The sequence below is a fragment of the Talpa occidentalis genome, unplaced genomic scaffold (genome assembly GCF_014898055.3).
Source record: "Talpa occidentalis isolate TD23 unplaced genomic scaffold, MPIMG_talOcc4v2.1, whole genome shotgun sequence".
NCBI lineage: Eukaryota > Metazoa > Chordata > Mammalia > Eulipotyphla > Talpidae > Talpa > Talpa occidentalis.
In genome coordinates this window covers 28,157,290-28,178,485 of record NW_026555331.1, presented here as the reverse complement: position 1 = coordinate 28,178,485, position 21,196 = coordinate 28,157,290, and the positions used below count along the sequence as shown (strand labels likewise).

Here is a 21,196-nt window from a genome sequence, read left to right as displayed (position 1 = left end):
GCCTGACACTTTTTAGTCCCTCAATAAGTATTTGTTGAATGAATGCATGAAGTATTTATTTAAAAACTAAAAAACCACTGCAAATAGTGTATAAAGTATCACTCATATAATCTTGTTATTCTTATATGTTTATACTATAATTTATTTTTTATAACCTCTTTGTAACAATTTTAAGGGCACTGCATTTGACCACCAGTATTTTTATTGCCTTTTTTAACATGGAACAAGTTGTATTCTTGTTAATTGTAGTTGAATGATTATCAACTTTCATCTCGGTTTTTTTCTATTTCCTGTGAACAGTGATATTAAACAACTTAGTGATGTTATGACTAGTCTATTATGCTGCCTGATAAAATAATTTCAGCAGCATTTCTATAGTTCTCAGTTATTTACATAAGAATGGGGACATGTAATTTTGAAAGTGCTTTCATAAGGAAAGTTCTGTGGTATGTATGAAATTTTTGGTTCCCCGAGATTTTTTATTTTTGGTTGTCTTCCTCTGCCAAAGTCTCACCTTTCTTCAAGTGTTTCCTGTTAAAATTTCAGTTCATATCAGACCAAAATGATCTTTCTAGTATCTGAAGGCTCAAAGCCATTACTATGCATGGGATTTACTCGCCAAGATTTTTCAAAGATCATTTTCCTCTCCAAGATACACATCATTTATTGGCATATAAAGTCAAAGTAGTTTCTCACAAATTTTAAAAAATATAATTTTAATAAGTTTTATAGCAATCATCTTGTAATATCAGCAGTTCCATTCTTTGTAATAATGCATACAAGAAAACTGACATAATTAGGGTTGATGAAGTTTATAATGAATTTGTTACAACAAACATTCTATTCACTATCTGTTTTTTATTCCCCTGCAACATCTATTAAAATCACAGTTTTCTTTACACATTCCTAATTGAGATTTTTCCAAAATTATAAGTAAAAGAAACACCAAAATCTCCCTTATCCTTTCCTGTATGAAATAAAAGGATTTTTTGGTTTACTTTTATGATTTTAGCAATGTTTTAGCAACATTTAGCAATAAATGTTGATATAAAGATTTAGTAGAGACATTGCATAATTTTTTTAGCTTTATTGGTTATATATATTGTCTTTTCAGAAGTCTTTAACTTCTAATTGAACTTAAAATTACATAACCCAAAATAGATTATCATTTGACAGTTCTAAATCAAATTATGTTTAGATTACCTCCTAATATGTTCTCAAAAATTATAGCTTTTAATGATCTTATTTTAGAATCAAGGTATTGACTTTTTTTTAACCCTGTCCAAGAGCTGAAAAATGAGCAAGACCTAATTTAATTATTTATGGTTTTAAGTATGTTATATTTATTTTGCTGATTAATTTAAAGTCATATATATGTTGGTTTAGACAATGGTACAGTATTTTGTCATCATCTGAGAACCAGAGAAAATAGGAATAATGTAATGAACATGCACTGTAGTAAGCCTCTGCCAAGCATTATTATTTTTTAATTTTCCTCTAACTTTGAGGTGCTGACATTTTATAAAAATAGGAATGAATTTATAGTACCATTTTTTGTTTCTGTAGAAGAAAAATTTTATTGTATTATTTTTCAAGGAATATACCAATTTTATAGACAAAATGTTTTGCCTATTTTCCATTATTATTACATTTTGCAAATATTTTAGGGGCCACAGTTTCTTCTTTATAAATCAGTCTTCATAAAAGGAAACAATGTGATAATTATAGGTATTTATTTGCTTTTTTAATGTGTCAAAAACTCCTTAAAAATAATCTGTGTCTCCTTTGAATTGCTCATTTTATCATGAATAATTTTTTTCCTTTCACTTAGTAACACATACATATCTGGTCTTCTTTTTCTTTACTTTTACTTGTGCAAATGCAGAAATTAATGAAGAAACTGGGCATATGGAAGATCAGGGGGCAGAAAAGCAGGGTGAAGAGGTCAAGGCAGGTCTGTCTATGTGTTTAAAGTAAAAAAAGTTAGTGCTTTAGAAGTATGACTTTTTAATTTTTTATAAGATTTTGGGTTCCAAATTTATAAATATACAATAAAGAACACATTGTCATTCAGTGCTAATTTTAAAATGAAATTAAATTTATTAGTAGAGAGATGTTACATAAACTACTTGGGTAACTTAGCAGAATATGTAATTTACCTAGTTGGGTATATTTCTTAATGTTTAAATTAAAGTAAAATTATAGACAATGACTCTGACCAAGATTTATGCTTATCCTTTACCCTAGCTTTACATTTTGTTCATTTACTTATTCAAACTATTTATTGAGCACCTATTAAAAAAATGGTCTTTTGCTACATGCTATACTAAGATTTGTTTAATTCCCAACCTTCTTTCTCAAGAACTTGATTTTCGGTAGAGGCAAATTACAAGTAAATATAGAACATAGTATAAATTCTATTAAAACGTATAAAGACTATCATCATTTTTTCCTAAAATAAGTACTATTAACTGTAGGTTCATCTTCATCCTGGTTCAGTATTACTCCAAAATTTATTGACAATATTTCTCCCCCCAAGATAACTCTAACTATATGGAAACCCTTTATTTTGTTTTTTTTTTTAAGTCTCTATTATGTTTGCATGTCACTTTTTGTCACTTTCTTTGTCAGAAAACATATAATCAGTAAATATATTTATATACTTCTCTTAACAAAAATTTTACTGTTTTTATTTGAAACTCAGAATTTGAAGTTTAATTTTCTTTGAACATAGCAGAATAATTTTAGATCTAATTTTTATCAATTGTTTAACTGATCATCATTTTTTATTCATGAATTGTAGAGTTTAAGTGCCTTTTGTCCTTCCTTTTGCCATTGTATGAGCACAATGCCATTACATAACTAGTGCATGAGATGTATTTTCATTAATGCATTCTCTGGGTGGTGTAAGACTGGAGATCTTTTACAAGGCAGTTGCTAATTATCAGTAACTATTTTTCATGTCATAAAAATGAGAAAAATCATCAGTATATCTGATAATGAAACAAATTTCAGTGCATATTTATAGAAGTATATAACTAACTCTATTGTGAATATCTAGTATTCCACAACTACAGTGTCACACATCTATTTACCTGGAATGGTATGGGAATAGCATTTTTATGGAAGACTATAAAAATGAGTTTCATTTTCATTTAGCTGTGCAGTTAATGTTTTCCCATTTGTCCATTCTTGTATGTCTAATAGTAGTTCATAAAGATAAGAAATTGGCTTCACAGTAATTTTATAGATTTTCATTAGTTTAGGAACTTCAGCAGTCATTAATATCACTTTTATTTATTTTTAGCTTCATTAACATAAAGAAGCCATTTTTTATGGACTAGTTTGTCACCTAAGCTTTTTCACAAAATTAATTAGTAAATTATATCAATTCTCAAATTAGCGTAGAAATGTAGCTCTGTTATCAACTTACTATAAAATGACTATTCCTCACTTTTTTTTGTTTTTACTACTTTGTTAATAGAATAGAAAGGATATACTTATGTGTTCATTAATGTGAGACTTCATTATTGTGCATGGATTTGTTTCCCTTGTGTATGGTGTGATCGTTTTTTTTTGGTGTGCTTCGTTTTTATTTCAGTTGTTAATGATCTTAATTATTAACCACTATTGTCTGTTTTTTGATGTTAAAAAGACAATGAGGGAGAAACACCAAGCCCACCTAATAATGGGAAAAAAGGCAAGTCCAATAAGATGTTAATGTGCCTTTTTATATATTAGACACTTTGCATTGACTTTTGTGATGTGTGAATATACTTTCTTCAATTAAATAAGCATAAGTACAAGTATTATCCCTTAACTTTAAATTAATTATCCTGTATTTAAAATGGCTTCTCTTTAAACATGTATCTCTGAATAGGAAATTCATCTTTAAAATACTTATCTCATATTTGGATCCTGGTCCAATCCTGTTCTGTTGAAATGTATGTCACTAAAATCAGAAGTTTTGCTTTGTCAATCATATCAGGAGTAGGATTTTTGAGGAAAACAGTATTGTTCAAGTTATCATGCACTTAGAAAGTGCAATATAAATATTTTTCAATTCAGAGAGTGTTTAAATTGAATAACTTAAAAATATTTTAAAGCACAATTTTTAAGTAGAAAATAAAACTTAATTACAAGTTAAAAATTTTGAATGAACATTTATATTCGTAGATTTTTCATTCCTATACTCATGAATTAGTTTATTCCTTAGGCAAGTAAAGAAGATGATTGACTTTGATACTTAGATTTACTTTTTCTGTAATTATTGATGACAGTTCTGTAATGCACCAAATCTAAGTTCTATCAAAAACTAATTGTTTTGCAGTAATTGATAATCAAATCACTGCACATATTTGATTTAGAATGTCAGCATTTTAAAATGGTACATAAAAAACAATATACTTTCTAATTTTTTTCCATATTACAATATTTACCCTTATTACTAGGCCAAATTAAGAAATGAATAATTTTATGCTTTAGTAATTTAGTTGAAATATTCTTTAGCCTTGAAAATATCCTTTTTTCATATTTTTTAAATAACATCTACATTGCTAAATGTGAGATTTAACTAGCACAAAATATGATTTTTCTTACTGTGGGGTCTTATTAATTAGTACCCCTCCAAGGATAAAATTCTTAAAATATTCTAGGGTAAATTAAAAAAGCAAAATAATGTAACAAAATAAATAAAATTAGAAGAAATATTGTAAACTATGAATATCCTCCTTAAAGCAATGCAAATGACCCTCAGTTTGTATTTATATAGTTTTCATTTTATCTGTTTCTTGGCCTCCATGAATTTTTCTTACTCATTATCATAGAATATGTATTTAAGTATGTCAGTGATCTGAAAGAATCAATAAACCTTATTAAATGTTTAGCCCAATTATTAGGATGCAACACATTTTAAAAACATTTAATGCCAATTTGTATTTCAGTGCATTTAAATGTATCGAGTTAGTATATACCTCACAGGAAGTTACTAAGTTAAACATTTTAACTAAGAAAGTAATCTCAGCAGGTTTTCCTTATGTTTCTAAGTGACCCTGAATGTTATTGAATATTAGTAGTTCACCTCTAGAGTATATGTAAAATTTGAAAGATAAAAACTATATTTTTACATACTCTCATTTTATTTAGTTTAATCTTTTGATGATCAAGGTATCCAATTTTTCCTTTTCCTATTTTCTTTTGAGAGAGATTAATTTGCTGGTATCTCCAATAGAGTCACAGTTAAGTTCATAAGTAAAGACGGGAGGTTGTTGTTGAATTGGTTAAAACTTAATTGTGGAGCAGAGAAACTTCTATAGATTAAAGGAATGTTCCATAGATTAAAAGGATATTCCTTTTTTTACTTATAGACTGAGTGTAAACAGAAAAAAGCTAACTATAAATTTCAGCTGTAACCATGTGCTAGAAATCTCCAAGCATTGTGGGGTGGTAGACATTTCAGTCCTCTCCTTTGATTCACAATGCAAAGGAAGGAAACCATGAGGATAGCTCTATACTACATCTTGCTATGAAGTGGTCACATATCATTTTGCAATAGGTAATTGTGTCCATTGCTCTTCATTTAGTGAATATGTGACCTTCTATTAAGGTCAAATTATTTGGTACATAGAATCATTTTCTCAGTTCTCAAATGACTATCAATGTCTTTCAGTACTTTTACTCGTCATACCTCTAATAAGCTAAAATGAGACTGCTTATTCCATACAGCAAAGCATTATAATTGGAACTCAAATAATAGCATAATTGATGGGTCTCTAGCTTCTCAGATTTTTTTTTGTTCATTTATTCATTCTTTCTGCAAATAATGCTTAAGTACGTACAATGTTCCAGTCTCCCTTCTGGATGTTAGAGATATGCTAGTGCACATATCAAGCAGGTTTCCTGCCTTTGAAGTTCTTATATTTATTAGGAAAGGTAAATAATACATATAAACTATGTGATGTAATTTCAGGTATCAGTAAGTACAAAAAAAATAAGAAAGAAATTAAGACAATGAGATAGTGTTCAAGAGAGTAGGCTGACCAATTCTTGGCAGTGTATTTGAGAAGTACTCACGTTCAGGTAGTATTTGAGCAGACACTTGAATAAAGTGGCAGAATTATCACCTGTGGTCTGAGAAGACAAGTGTTTCCAGCAGAGAGAACAGCAAGTGTAAAGGCTCTTGTCACTGCAGCAGGTTTGACTTGTTTGAGGAGCAGTGATGAGGTCAGTTAACGCCATCAGAATGAGCCCAGTGGAGGTTGGTACTCAGTGTGGTTAAAAAAAAAAAAGGAGGGGGCTATCAATCAATGATAGGATTTTGTTACTTATTGAGTGTAATGGGAAGAGTTTTATTAAAGTGACAATGTCATTTCTTTTTTGCTTAGACACATTTTATTTCTCTGTTTAAAATAATCTGAAAGAATTAAGAATGCAAATGGTGAGGACTATGTTTAGACTTCTGGAATAACCCAGGAAAGAGGTGAGGGTGACTTAGTGTAGAGTGAAAGTAGTTAGAGTCTGGATAGATACTAAAGAGAGAACCGACATAATTACCTGACAGGGTGAAAGAAAGATTCTATGATATCAAGTTTGGGGCCTGAGTGACTGAGGGCGAAAAAAGTGGACTTGGTTGGAATATCAGATGCTCAGCTCAGTTGTGAACTTGTTTAGCTAGAGATACTGTTGAACATTTAAGATAAGATGTCAAATAGGCAGTTTTAACTATGGTCCAGATCAGATTAGAGATTTGGTCTGTAGATACATATATGCAAGTCATCCTTATGAAGAAAGATTCAATACTATGAGACTGGTTGAGATAACTGAGTGAACAAGTGTAGATACCAAAACAAAAAGTAGTTACCAGAAGGAAAGGAGGATGAGGGGTGAGTTAGTGGGGTAAAAAGGGGAGTCAATAATTTGATGGATAGAATTGTACTTTTAGTGGTCAATTTAATGTCGCTATACACAAGTTGATATTTAAAGATGTATTTCTGAAACATGTTATAATGCAGTGTTCCTTCCATAAAAATATATTACATAAAAAAGATAAATAAAAAGAAGAGGTCTGAGGACCACGAACTGAACCACTCTTAATATTTACAAGTTGAGAAGATGTAGTAGCAAAAGATTGAGAGAGAAGGAGGAGAGATGAGAGGGAAATTATGGGGGATATTGCTTTGAATAAAAGTCAAGAAAGTACTTGATGGAGGAGAGAATTATCAAGAGCCTGAACACTAGATTTAGCAGTAGGATGTTACCATGTTGACTTTCATTAAGAGTATTTTTTTGGTAATGGTGTCCGGAGTAAAGGCCCATTCAAATGGATTTTTAAAAAGAGAAGAGAAATGAAACAGTGAGAGCAGACACCTTTGTAAGAGTGAAGAAAAGAAAAAAATCTAGAACTGAAGGGAGAGGTCAGGGGAACAGAATACATGAAGGACAGGAAGGAAACTGCTCAGTTTTTATCTTCTAAATACAGAACCACGGTAGGTAACCCTCTGACTCTGAGCCATTTGCTTCTCCTCTACCAAGATATCTGCCAGTGTTCTGTGGCTTAACTCCTAGCTCTAGAATCCTGACTTAAAGATTTATAAGGAATCTTGTAATTCTTTAATAGAACTGTTTTTCTTTACTGATAAAGGAACAGTATTTTAGAGGATAATTTACTTTCTCTTATATAGTAGTAGAACTCTAATCTAGACCCTAATATTGTACGTTTATATACCGTACCCCTTCAGACAAATGACAATCTCTTTGTGCGGCTTTCAGCCATTTATTTTATTTTATATATTATCTAATGGTGTAGATTGATTCAACCATTATCTACTGTTTTCAGTGTGTTTTACCTGATTGTCATTGAGAATACAATGATGATAAGATACATGCCCTGCTTTGGTGAGCACCCCAAGGAAAATAATAATAATGATAATATAATAATAACACAATTGGTGAAAGTATTATATATATATATATATATATATATCTCCAGTGTCAACTTTAAAAAGAGAAGATTAAGTTTTGAGGGTGTCTGGGTAGGTTTTCAGCCCAAAATATTTCTCTTACTACTTATTAATGGCTTAATTATTTGAGTAGTATAAAATGCTTAGACTTTGCAGAGCAATGACATGTAAATACTCTTAAGGGGACTGCTGGAGCTATATGACATGCATACCATCATAGGAAACAAGTTAGAATCTATGTATGAGTGAATAATGTCAAGGGATGCTGAAAAATGTAAGCGAGTACTTGAAAGGGTGATAATGGAAAACTCTGCATTGATCTAAGCCAAGGTCTATTCTGAATAGTATTACTAACTACGTAGGTATGCTATAAATTTACTTTCTCAAATGATTTGGTATATTTAAATTGCTTAGAACAGTACTTGTACATGGTAAGTACTATGTGTGATAACTAAAATTATTATTTCTTAGTGATATCTTGCTATAATTTTGTATTTTCAGCACACAGTCTGTTAACTTTAGATTTAAGGTGAAATTAAGCCTGATTATGATCATCCACAAACCAGTTATTCACTACTTATTCTTTACTAGTTTTTAGGAAATTAGTAATATTGATACTATTCTTAATCAAATAACTTACATAAGTAAATAAAATCAAATTGGATAGCAGCATAAGTTATTGCATAAATGTGCTAATATATCTGTACATGTTTCATTCCATATGTAAAAATCAATATGAAAATATTTAGAATATTTTTCTAAGTGAGAGAACTGTTTAAACTAGTAGGACTTTTTATAGTGTGTAGAGAATCCCACTGGAAGTCAATATTGTGTCTTGAACTCAGTTCTCCTAAACTTATGATCTCTGGGAAGGCTTCTGATTTCTCTGGACTTCAGTTTCCTCTTCTATAAATTAAAGTATTGTGTAAGGAATTTTTTAACTAATCCCTACCGTAGCACCCATTAAAAATTAAGGCCCCTAAAAATACACAGTGATGGAAGGAAAAATATTTTGTTCCTTTGAGTCTCAATGTGTAGTTATGAAAATTATTTCAAATGCAGTTAATGTTATAAAAAGAAAGCAAAAGGGGAAGGAGAGGCGTGAAGGACAAAGGAATGTGAGAAACCCAACCGGCTACAGAGAAACCAAAAACAGTCAAGTAAATCTGACAGTCTTGTAATAGACGCTTGCTTCCATAAGAATTCTAAGAGTTGGATGTCACTGAGGGTGGCAGGCTTTGGACATAGCTTTGTTTTGCTGCCTTTTTGTAGTCTCAGGAATGCTTCTAGGGTAGGGAGAATACCAGTATCCTTGCTTTTTTTTTTTTTAAGATTTATTTATTTACTTATACAAGCACTGGAAACAGTCAGAAGGGTGGGAGGGTGAGAGAATTCACCAGAGCCAGAGCGGGGAGCAGAACAGGCAGACCAACGAAACACACTGCTGAGGGGAGCAGCGGGTGTGGCAGGAGAGGTCTTCTCGCCATGTGGGACCCTTGCTGGTGGCCAGGGATCGAACTGGCACTGCAGAGGCTGCAGGCAGCTTCACAGCCCAGCGCTCAACCGCTGAGCCACCAGGGGAGGCCCCCAGTATCCTTGCTTTAATTACCACATTTGACTAACGTCTGGGTAAGTCGTATTATATAGTGGTGTTGGATGTTTCCTTAATATAGAACAATGCCAACTAACATAAATGACCATTTGACCAAAATAAATATGGGAGAGATTCAAGGACACTGTAAGCAAAGAATTAATCATGTGTTTTTTTAGCAGACTGGGAATTTAATCACCTCTATTATGGAAAAATAACATGGTGCAAATCAGCAAGAGCAACTTAAAAGATATGAGATCAGACATGTGACCATATAGAGCATTTCAGTTGTCCAATTTATGATGGCCTGAATGAGAGCAGAGACTCCAATAAAGAGAATAAATGCATTCTAGAATGTCTCTCCCCACTCAAATCCATAAGTTTAGTTGATTCAATTGTGGAAGTACTTTTAGACATTTTCTAACTTCTTTTACTTCTTTTACTTCTTTTAATTTTTCCTTTCCTCTGCTTCCTGGCACAGAGGAAAACTTAGGGGAAAAATTTAGAAAATATTTGTCTTATTTTACCTTTCTTTCCCGTTACCCAACTTATTTCATCTGTTCCCAATACCTCAGCTGACGAATTAGATTTAGAAAAGAAGCTCCTTCCCTCTTCATACCTTTCTGCAAATTCTAACCATTGACCAAGACCCGTTATTTTTGACATCTGAATACAGCTCCAAAGCCATCTTTTGTTGCTGAAAATAGCAATCTTCGGGAGGCGATATGGTACTAGAGAAAGACCAGAGTTTTTGGAGCCTTGATTTAGAGCTGGCTTTGCTGTGTACCAACTCTATGACTCTAGCCCAAGTATTTCATCTGAGAAAAAAAAATGTCAGCTTATTTCTTTCATTTCCAATATTCTGCTTCAAGAATCAAAGTATTGTGTGTGACATTGTCTGAACATAATAACTATTAGTTCTTATCATTGTTAATCAGCTCTTTGTTTTCTAACCTATAAAAATACATTTTAACATGAGGCTATATTGAAACATACAATATTATACAGATAGAAACTTTGTAATATGGGAATTTGTGTTCTTTAAATATAGTGTTGATATAGGATTAACTTTATGTTGTGATGAAGATTAGCTGGAATGCAGTTATTTTGTAAATGTGAGTTCCAGAAAAGCTCTTTAAAAAATTGCCTCATGGTTCAGTCTTCATGAATAAACTCATTCTTCAAATTACCTAATATGTATCAAATCAGCCTTTAAATGTTTATAACTACAAATTAAAGATGGGATAAGCATAGCAATCATTCAAAAATTTCAAATCTCTTAAAAATTAATTCTGCTTATTTTATTGAATTTTAGAAACAAAATTTATTTTAATTTTTATTTTATATAAATTTTACATCATTCTTCATTTTTTATACAATGTATGCCTTCTCCTCTTAGGTGTAATCCCTGTAAAATTCCCACCACCAAATCACCCATGCACTATCACCATAGTCCCTTGTGCTGTTCCTACCATTGAGAAAAAAAATTCAATTATGACATTTAAGAAATTTGAGTTCACAACTGAGTATTTACTCAGTGTAATTTTAAAATATTCAATAAAATTATTGGTGAAAAAAATTACCCCCTAAAACAAACTTTTTTCTGTACTTGAATGAATTCCTGGTTTACATGTAAGCAGATTGGCATATGTTCATTCAAAGTAATAATTACCAATCAGATACATTATACATCTCTTATTTTCACTTTTTACCTTTTGACAGTACATATGCAATATCATGGACTAATACTTTGTACTTAAATTTCAGTTTTAACATCTTTGCTAGTTAACATTGAGAAGACTTTTATTTTTTAAATTATCACACTAGTCCTATAATTGAAGACTATCTTGGGGGACGACCGGAGGAGAAAAGATATCTTTAAGGTGTTGTGTGCTCAGGAATATTTTAGCTATTTTTGTTTAATATAACAAAGACAGCTTTCAATCAACTTAAATTTTTTCCTGATATAAAACTATTTTGCTATTAAATTTAAAAGGGTCAAGATAAGGATAGGTTTTAGCATTGTGTTTTGGGTGATAAATGAATTGAGCCAGTAGTCAATTTTGTTCTTTCTTGATCTTTAATTCTATTGTGAAAATAGACCTGTGGGTTTCAATATAAGATTTAACAGTAGCCACATTTAGAACTTTTGGAAAATAGTCTAAACTTTCAGGGTCTTAATTTCATCATCTCTGGTAAAGGTATGCTTCCACAAAATAGGACTAATCAGTCTCAAATCATAAGAAGAGCCACTCTGTAATTTTAGAGCTGCAGGTAACTTTAGAAATTTTCAAGGCCAGTTTTCTCACTTCATATATAACAACTGAAGACCAGAGAGGTTGTGACACTTGCCTAACGTTCTATACCTAGTTAATAATAGAAATGTTCCTAAAGCCACTATTCCTGGCTCAGTCTGGTCATTTAGCTTCCTCTTTTATCAATTATTGATGCACTTGACCTAGTTCTTTCACTGTTTTATAGCTGGTATTTTTATTATATCCTTATGGTTATAGGACTTTTTTTATATGTCATTGACATATAATAGATTTTCAATAATATATGTTAATATTCTGTCAACACAGGACAATGAACAATTTATCAGAAACTAAAATGTTTGTCAACTCAACCAGTCTTTAAAAATTAAACATGTCACATTAAAGTTTTTTCCTGCCACACTTCAGAAGATAGTTTTTGCCAAGTTACAGATAGGTTGAGCCATTTTTAAAATAAGTCATTTACTCTGCACACACTGTCTTCAAAAATTAGTGTGCCTTCTACTTTTGAACATCACAAGCTGTCAGATGTGGTAAAAACTAAAACTACTTTTTAAAATTACAACTGTACAGGATTTTAGAAAATTTGTTTTGAATAATAACTCTGTAATGTTTGTGAAATCTTCTGTGTTGTTTATTGCTGGATAACCAAAAACAAAATGAATATTGTTAATGAACTTATCTTTTCAACATGAGAAAATTAGTCTGTTGGTTTTTTTTGTGTGTGTTACTGCAGATTAACATTTGATTAAGGAACAGCTGATTCCTTTGTTCTTGTAACTAAAGTCTTGGAATTTATCAGAAAATTTGTATATTCGTTAAAGGTTTTAAGATTTCTTTTTCTACTATCAATTCATTGAAATATGGCATATTAATCCAGGTTATTTACTGTTTAGGAATCCTGTACTGCATCTTTAGCAAATATTTACTTATTAGAAAATCAGGGTGTCAGTTACACCCAAGTACAACTTTTCTATTCCTAAAGCAAGAACTTTCTTTACACTAGCTGATTTTTGTTGAACCAGATTATTATTATTATGAAGAATAACTAATAGTGTTTATATCAGCTCTAGGAACTGGAAAACACTCATAATACAATCAATTCTATCTAACAGTATAAATGTCAAAAATACTTATCAAAATATATATCCAAAATCTTCTGTATTTGATGTTTCAATATAGCATTTTTTTTCCTATTTTTTGATAGTGATTTTTATCTTCCTAGTTCTGTTTTGCTTGGCTTATTGTGAACTATGTTAGTACTCTGCAATTTATGACCAAAGATAGATGAGGTGGCAGAAAATATGTATAGCATGGTGAAACTTTATAGGGATTCAAATGTATGTTTTATGATAACTATCTAATGGACTTATAGGATAGCTTTAGAAACAGGTGAATAAAAAGATAGGCAAATATACACTTAAGTTTAGAAGTGAGATTATGGAATAAAATTAAATGGTAACCATTGAATTTTCTCATACATAATCTACGAGTGAATGATCTATTTGTTTCTTTAATCTCATTATCTCTAATTATCTCCATCATTCACTCTGCTCTGGTCACGGAGATCTGCTTCTTTGCTTTTTTAAACATGTTAGACAATATTTCATGTTAGGACATTTGCATGTACTGTTCTTCTGTCTGCACTGCCCTTTTCCCAAATAACATATGACAAACTCCCTCACTACTTTTTTCACTCAAAAATTACCTCTTTGTGTTGATTTCTGTGACTACTCTGTTTAAACTTTGATCATACCCTGAACATTTTGTTTTTTTCTTGTTGTCTTCATATTTGTCTTCTTAGAACTTGTCAGTATCTAAGTCACAAAATACTTTATTTCTTTATCTTGTTTAGAATTTGTTCCACTAGAATATAAACTTTATGAGAGCATGGATTTTGTCTGTTTTGTTTGCTCTTATATCCTCAGTGCCTTGACATGCCTGGATTATAGTAGTTGTTGAATATATATTTGTTGAATAAATGAATATTATACCACATTACAAATACTTCTAAATAATCTTAGATAAGCCAGTAAACTCATATTCAGTATCAAACTAGTATAAATTTTAATTGAAATGATATCATGTAAAACATATTTTTCTATTAAATCTATTAATTTATATAATTATTATGTAATAATTATATGATAATCTATTAAATATAGTTGAAATAAATAGCTATTTTGTCTTATCACATTGAAATGTATTTATTAATTTCCTCTTGATATGTGTAAAAATTTCTTCATTTTAATTCCATATGAACACTTCATTTCACTGCAATAAAACAATGTTTACAAAATATTTATTTTAAAAATAAATTTGTGAAAGCATTTAAATTACTTTTCCTCATACCTTGGTTCCATTCATTTTACTGAAAATAAATTTTGGAATTTATTGGAAGTAAATTTTAGTGCTTTCGATTTTGAAATATATAAGAAATTCAAATAATGTCCCATTACTATATTTAAAACATTAACTATTTAATGCTAAGACTTTAGGGAAACATATAGGGGTAAAAGATAAATTAGATCCCAAAGTATTCTAGGTTCTTATTATCTAATGTTTCTGATAAACCCTGATTATTTCTTTTGGTTTATACTAGAAGTTACATGGGAAGACCAGCAGAAAAAAGTGAATGGTACAATAAGTGATGACAAACCATTGCCGAAAAAGAAACACCAATCTGAGCCAGGTTTGTCAGGGTTTGGAAAACTATTGAAAGCATGAGACAATAAATATTGCATTTCATGCTTTTAAAGTACATGTGTGCTTGTTGTACCTAATTTTTATTTTGGTATGAACTTTATAGTGTGTAGAGCTTATTTAGAGTAGAGTGGTGAATACTTTTATTTCATGATTTGTTAAGAAAACTAATTCTTTGTATTTTTGAAAAAGCAAGAATTGTTTTATTACTAAGATTGTATCTTTAGGAAAAATTAACTAATTCAAACTAAATGGTCATTTATGTATCTTGCTGTTTTGACTCAAACTGAAGTACATTAATGGAGGTAACTTGCTTCCTTTAAAAGTATTACAGAAAGCTCAATATATTATTTAAAGTTTGTCTTAGTAGGTCATTCCTTATTTTATTTGCAAATTCTATCAAGGAATTATACTGCATATTGGTAATAAGTTATGTACAACTTCTAGAGCTAATACTACTGCCAGCAGCAGGAAAGAAGTATACTATGGTATGTGGATTCAATGAGTCTCTTCAAACCATTAGTTCTACCAATGGATTAATATTATTTTACTCTCTCCTTTTTTGTTGGAGAGTTATGATTAACTAAGTAGAAGAGAAAAACTTGAATCAGGAATAAAATGAAGAGGAACAATGTGCAGAGATAATCAGCATTATAATCAGACTAACGTTATTCAGTAATCGAATGAGATTGCAATGAAAATTTTAGACTACATTGGAGTTTTGGATAATGACATCATTTAAAAGGCTGTGTCTATCGTGACAGTGTTAATGTATTTTTATGTGGTGACTCATTCATGTTAGACCTCTAAACTCTATATTTTAAAATATGTCAGTGTTTAAACTAATTATTAAACAAGTATTCATTGCTATCCTGTTGTATGCCAGGCACTGCAGTTGGCATTGAGTTATTCAGATAGAAAGACAAATGCAACAATTGCCCTCATAGAGTTTACCTTCTGGCAAAAATACATAAAACAAAAAATAATTGTATTAATCATTCAGTTATTGCAACTGTGATGATGCAGTTAAAGAGAAAAATAGGGTGCTTTGAGAAAAAGTTTTAGTTTCATAGCAAGTTTGGAGAACAAGGAAAAATAGCATAGCCCAAATGTGTTAATTTGTGAATTCTTGTTTAATCAAACAGTGCATATGAAAATTTAATAAAGTAAACTAGAGATAACACTGGGAATTTAAGTATATCCATAAAATTGTAAGAAAAATATGTTTTTCAAATCTTCAATTTGAATCACTTAGTTTTTTTTTTTTGGAAATAGAAATTAACTTAATATATATAAGGGTATTTTTAAAAGTAAACAAAGTATACAATTAATATTTTGTTATTATATACATAACAAAAATTATTATTGTAAAGTCTCTCCTTGCTATATTGTATGCTGTGTGAACTATCCTTGGTCATAAATAATTTGCCTTCCCATAAAATCTGATTTTATATATATGTATACATATATGAATTAGTTACATTGTATATTAAAATCATGAAACAATGTGTTTGGCTAAAAATATCTGTAAATCTCACAAACACAAAATGTTAATGATGTCTTAATATTAATTGGTCTCACATATATGTATTTTTAAATCATTTAAGCCCTCTAGTGGAATAGAAACTGTGTGTGCAGTAGGGAAAAATTAATATGAAGAGTACCTAAATGTCATGGTTTAAAATGTTTGTAGGTTTTTTTTTGAGCAATTTTGTGTTTTCCTATAAACTAGAAAATTCAAAGTGGCCGTGGAAATTCAAGCCCTAAATGTCATGAGTAAGTATGTAACGTAATAAGGTAGTAAACATAATGTTAAATTTTAGAGTTCCATGAATATTATTTTGTTTATAAAGGAAAAGTATGATGTATACAGAGTAATTACTGAAACTTAAGGTAAAATTATAGTGAAATATGGCTATCGAATGGGGCTAATTACATTTCAATAACATGTTTTTTGAGCCTGGGCTTAATAGAAAACATTTGGAATTATTCTTTATTTCATAATTAGGTGCATTTACAATATTTGTAATCAGGTAATTTTATTAGTGTTTAATACATAATTTTTCTCCCACTAAAACGGAAGAGCTTATCTTCCATTAATTGTCAAAGATTCTTCATCAGAAGATTATTGTGAGCTTGTGGCATTAGTAAAAGTGTGTAAGAACTTGAACTCAAATCACACATGGAAAGTCATCTGTGTATCAATAGCATCTATTGTTATATTTTTCTTCTTTTGTTTTATGAAAATTTATGTAAGAGCTGTACCTGGAACTTTTGCCTTTTTAGGAAGTATGTTAACAATAATACATGACTTGAAATATTTGTTTTAAATACAATACTGTAGAGCTGAAGAAATAACTGACATTATATAGATTAAAAAATGAGTTAACAAATATTTGGATGGACTTTAAGTAATACAAATTTGTGTATATGTATATATGCTTTTTTTTTTTTTTCAAAGAAAGATTGGTATCTTTGAATGACGCTGTCCTGAGGGGATTATCAACAAAAAAGGGATGATTTACTTTTAGTTTAGTAATATTTATCATGCTGACATCTTTGTGTGAGTATAGCATATAAGAATCCTACAAATAATCTTAAAACACAAATTTTGTGGATAATGTTTAGAGTAAATAAATGTCTTCTTCTTGTGGAATGTAGGTTAGATTTTGTTTAGCCCATGTTGGTAATGAAATATTGTTAATGCAAATTGAGAATATATATGAGTTTGGAAAATTCTGTTGGTTATGTTTTCAATGAGCTGTCTGATGCTAAACTAAGATAGTTGATCTGTAATAATGCATTGTTATTAAACATTGCAAACAAACTTTAATCCATTGAATTTTATCATTTTCACTTGTCAGTTTATCTGTTCTTGAAGTAATTAGAAATTTATCTTGGCAAAGAACAACTTTTACATAAAAAATCATTTTTTAATGCAGTATAACAGAGCATGATGGGAAAGCTAATTTCATTTAAACTGAATGAATGTTTTAGAACTGATACAACTTCTCAGGTTATCCAAAATGAGAAATTCTTGGACTTAAATAGTTCAGATCTTCAAATAACAATTTTAAATAATTTTTGTATTTGATGCTATTTATAACAGAATCCTTGGTATTGTTTTGCTATTTTCTAACATTCTATCTAGAAAATATTGAATTGACTTAGTTGTCCTTATTTTATTTACCCTAAAACCATAGCAGTGCTATTTACCTTGGTGTATCATAGCTGGAAAATGTCTGTTTTTTCCCTTCTGGAAAAGTCATGGCAATGAAACATTTTGCTGGAGTACTGTATATATATATATATATATATATATATATATATATATATATATATATATAATTTTGGAAATAGAAATAATCAAAATAACAAGTTATGTTTTACTACTTACTATAATATAGTAATGTGTGCATAAGCCCCAAGTGTTAGCATTATATGGTGTGGTTAATGAATTAATCTTCAACTTTTTCCAACATGGAAATTTCCATATTGTATTCCTTATGGATCTATAACTGTGGGAAGATGGGGTGGTGGTGTTGTTTTTTTTTTTTTTGTTTTTTGTTTTTTTACTTAGCCCTTCCTTTGGAATTGTGCTTTATAAAATTTATCTGAAGAGAAAGTAAATACTCAACGATGTATTTTATACTTGAGCATTTTTCTTGAGTATTTTGATGTCATAGACTTGTTTCCTTATTTTTGAATATTTTGACATTTCTTAGAGATAGAAACAGTTTATTTTACTCTCAATCGCTATTCTAGATTAGTCTTCTATTTACATGCTGGTTTAATCTAATCTGGGAAAAAGCATTAAGGTTGTGATCTTGGTCAGTATTAGCACATTGGCATTTCTAATTATGTTGGGATGGTTATAGAAAGAGCAAAAAAAGCAAACTAAGTAAATATTTTTTACAACAAAAATCAGCCATTAGAATTTTGGAATTAATTACTACTGGAGCCTTATAAGTAAATATGAAGTTCTTTGTTAACAACCATATTTACCTGTAAATGAATGAAAATTTTATTATGAATTTAATTGTTCATTTAAAGTTTGTTCAATTTCCTCTGAAGATACAGATTAATTTATAAGTCTAAAACTATTTCTGTGACGTTTTTTTCCATATGATACATAGCATGCTGTAGTTTGAAAATAAATTATTTTAAACTTCTGCGACACCCTAAGTGTATTTTCCTTCTGCATTTAAAATTGTGTAGTGTCAGTCTTCAAATATAAAAATCAGGATAAAAAGCACAGGATTAGGAAGGAAGACTTAAAAACATTTTTTGTTAGTTTGGCAAATTATTTTTAAATAATCTACTTGCTTATTTAGAGGTAGACTTTATTTTAAATGATCAGTAATTTTATGGTTGTTTGTGGAAAATTATGCAAAATTATGTTTGTTTATGCAAAATTATGGAAAGTGATAGTTTTTTAAAACTCAGATTGTTTGGATTGAGGAATTTTTTTTTTTTTTTTTTTTTTTTTTGGTGGGACCCTCACTGGTGGCCGGGGATCGAACTGGCGCTGCAGAGGCTGCGGGCAGCCTCGCAACCCAGCGCTCAACCACTGCGCCACCAGGGGAGGCCCTGAGGAATTTTTTGACAAGATTTTTGTTAGTGATTTTTAATTTGAAATCTGTAAACTTTGTAAAATTTTGTTTTTATATTCTTGGTCTATTCTGATCTTTGTATCATTGAGTTTCTCCTAATTTAGGCTTTTTTTTTTTTTTTTTAGTATTCTACATTTATTTTCTACATTTATTTGTTTATTTTGGATTTACACACACATGCACATTTTTATTGTGATAGCATTAGCTTATATTATTGTTGTTATCTGAAAGTCTAGGATACCCCCCTCAGGTATTTTCTACCACAGTGCCACTGCCACCAGATCACCCATAGATTAGCACACCAGTCCATTTTGCTCCCTTTTCTCTGTGTTTTCACACCTCCCCTGTCTGGATGCATCAGTTCTATAGTCAACTTTCAAGGGTCAGTTTTTAAGCTTGTCTGTATCTGAACCTTATTTAGTTTCTCTATATTCCACATATATTTGAAAGTAAACATCCTAAGGCTATACGTTTCATACTTTAAATCTTGAACTTCTGTTTCATTGACAAGAATCTTTTTAACAGAAAGTTTGCTCCTGTAGAATACACCTGTGTTCCAGCACAAGTCTGCTAATAACACCAAAAATATAGTCATTGTGAATGATGATAAAGGGGAACTATAGCTTATCAACAAAGTTTGAAATAGATCTCATATACGCTTATGGACAAACAGGTCCTATCTATATGCCTTTTTAAAGTTTATTGCGGATTATTATTTCTATTTAATTTGAGATGTTTAGTGAGAAATGATATAGTTAAGATTATACTGGCAACAGAAAAATAGGGATTTGCACAAAATTTTACATAAAAACCGACATTATATTCATTCTCATGAGCTTACCAAAAAAATTAATGAAATTGATTATTATATACATCTGTTTATCTTCTGTATACTTAAAACAGATTAAAGACCAACATACACATAACTTAGTAACTCTAACAGGTTATTGCTTAAATGAAGCATTGTAAAGAGTTCTCATTAGAACAGTAACTACTGAAAATTGGAATGTTTATGGCAAAGTAATGATTAAAAGAAAAATAGGGCAATAGGAATGGTGAAGAGGGTAATCCAGTTCAAGATTCACTGAATTCTGACTCATTGCAATAATATTTGTGAAATAAGTACTTTAATTTAATTTATTACCCTTTAAATAAGACATATCTGTTTTAATAAGTTTCTCTTTTAAACTCACACTGTCTTAAAGCAAATTGTGTATAATAAAAACTAACACAAGGAAGATAAGAAAGCCAAAAAATAGTTTTAAATATACTGATTTAGTGTAAGTGGAAATTATGAAAAATTATTTAGTGTAAGTGGAAAAATCCTATGCTTTAGGATTTATGATTTGAATTAATAATCTCTGCAAATTAAAATTAAGTGATTTTTTATTTAAGATTTGTTAAAACCTATTTATTAATAGAACATGTTCGCATAAATGATGGGAAAATATTTAAAGTCATTTAGTAATGGGATCACTATCAAAATCATTTCATGCTTTTATATAATATAAATTTTGTATTTTCTACTAAAAACTAAATTATTAATGTTAATATTCCTCACAAACATCAGTTACTGCATAGCTGTAGCATATACCACTTTTTAAGAACATTCTAATTAAAGAATATATAAATAAAATGTACAGTTAAGATGTTTCCATGGGAAGGTTTTTTTTGTTGTTTTATCCTTGTTTGGCTTTTTATTTCATATTTTTATTGGGTCATGTAACAACTTAGTAGAAAGAAAATTGTCTTGGTAATCAGGATACCTCTGTTCTGTTTTTGGTACTGCTACTGAACTTGTTTTGTGACCTTGGGTAAGTCACTTGAACTCTATATACCTCAGTTATTCTGTAAGAAGAATTTTGAAAATTTTCAACCCATATATCATGAAATACATTGTCTCAGTGCCATCACAAAATAATGTAAGATGCAGGAAAATACCAGACAAAGAAGCTTCATTTATTTGTATTGTTTTTATGTTCTCAACAAGAAAGTAAAATGTTTTCTTAGAGATGAAATATACACTAGCAGATATTTCATCCAGTTCCTATTCAAGGA

At 29.9% G+C, this 21,196-nt stretch overlaps 1 protein-coding gene across 4 annotated transcripts in view; it reads left to right on the top strand.

Moving 5' to 3' along the window:
- Positions 1–21,196, top strand: part of RIMS2 (regulating synaptic membrane exocytosis 2) — a 323,781-nt gene that overhangs the window by 159,313 nt on the left and 143,272 nt on the right. Inside the window, exon 18 of one of the 4 annotated variants that reach the window (XM_054692039.1) lies at positions 14,425–14,514. The exons of the other annotated variants lie outside the window; for them this stretch is intronic. Coding sequence (XP_054548014.1) covers positions 14,425–14,514 — 90 coding nt within the window. The remainder of the gene's footprint in view (positions 1–14,424; positions 14,515–21,196) is intronic. 4 annotated transcript variants of the gene reach the window in all.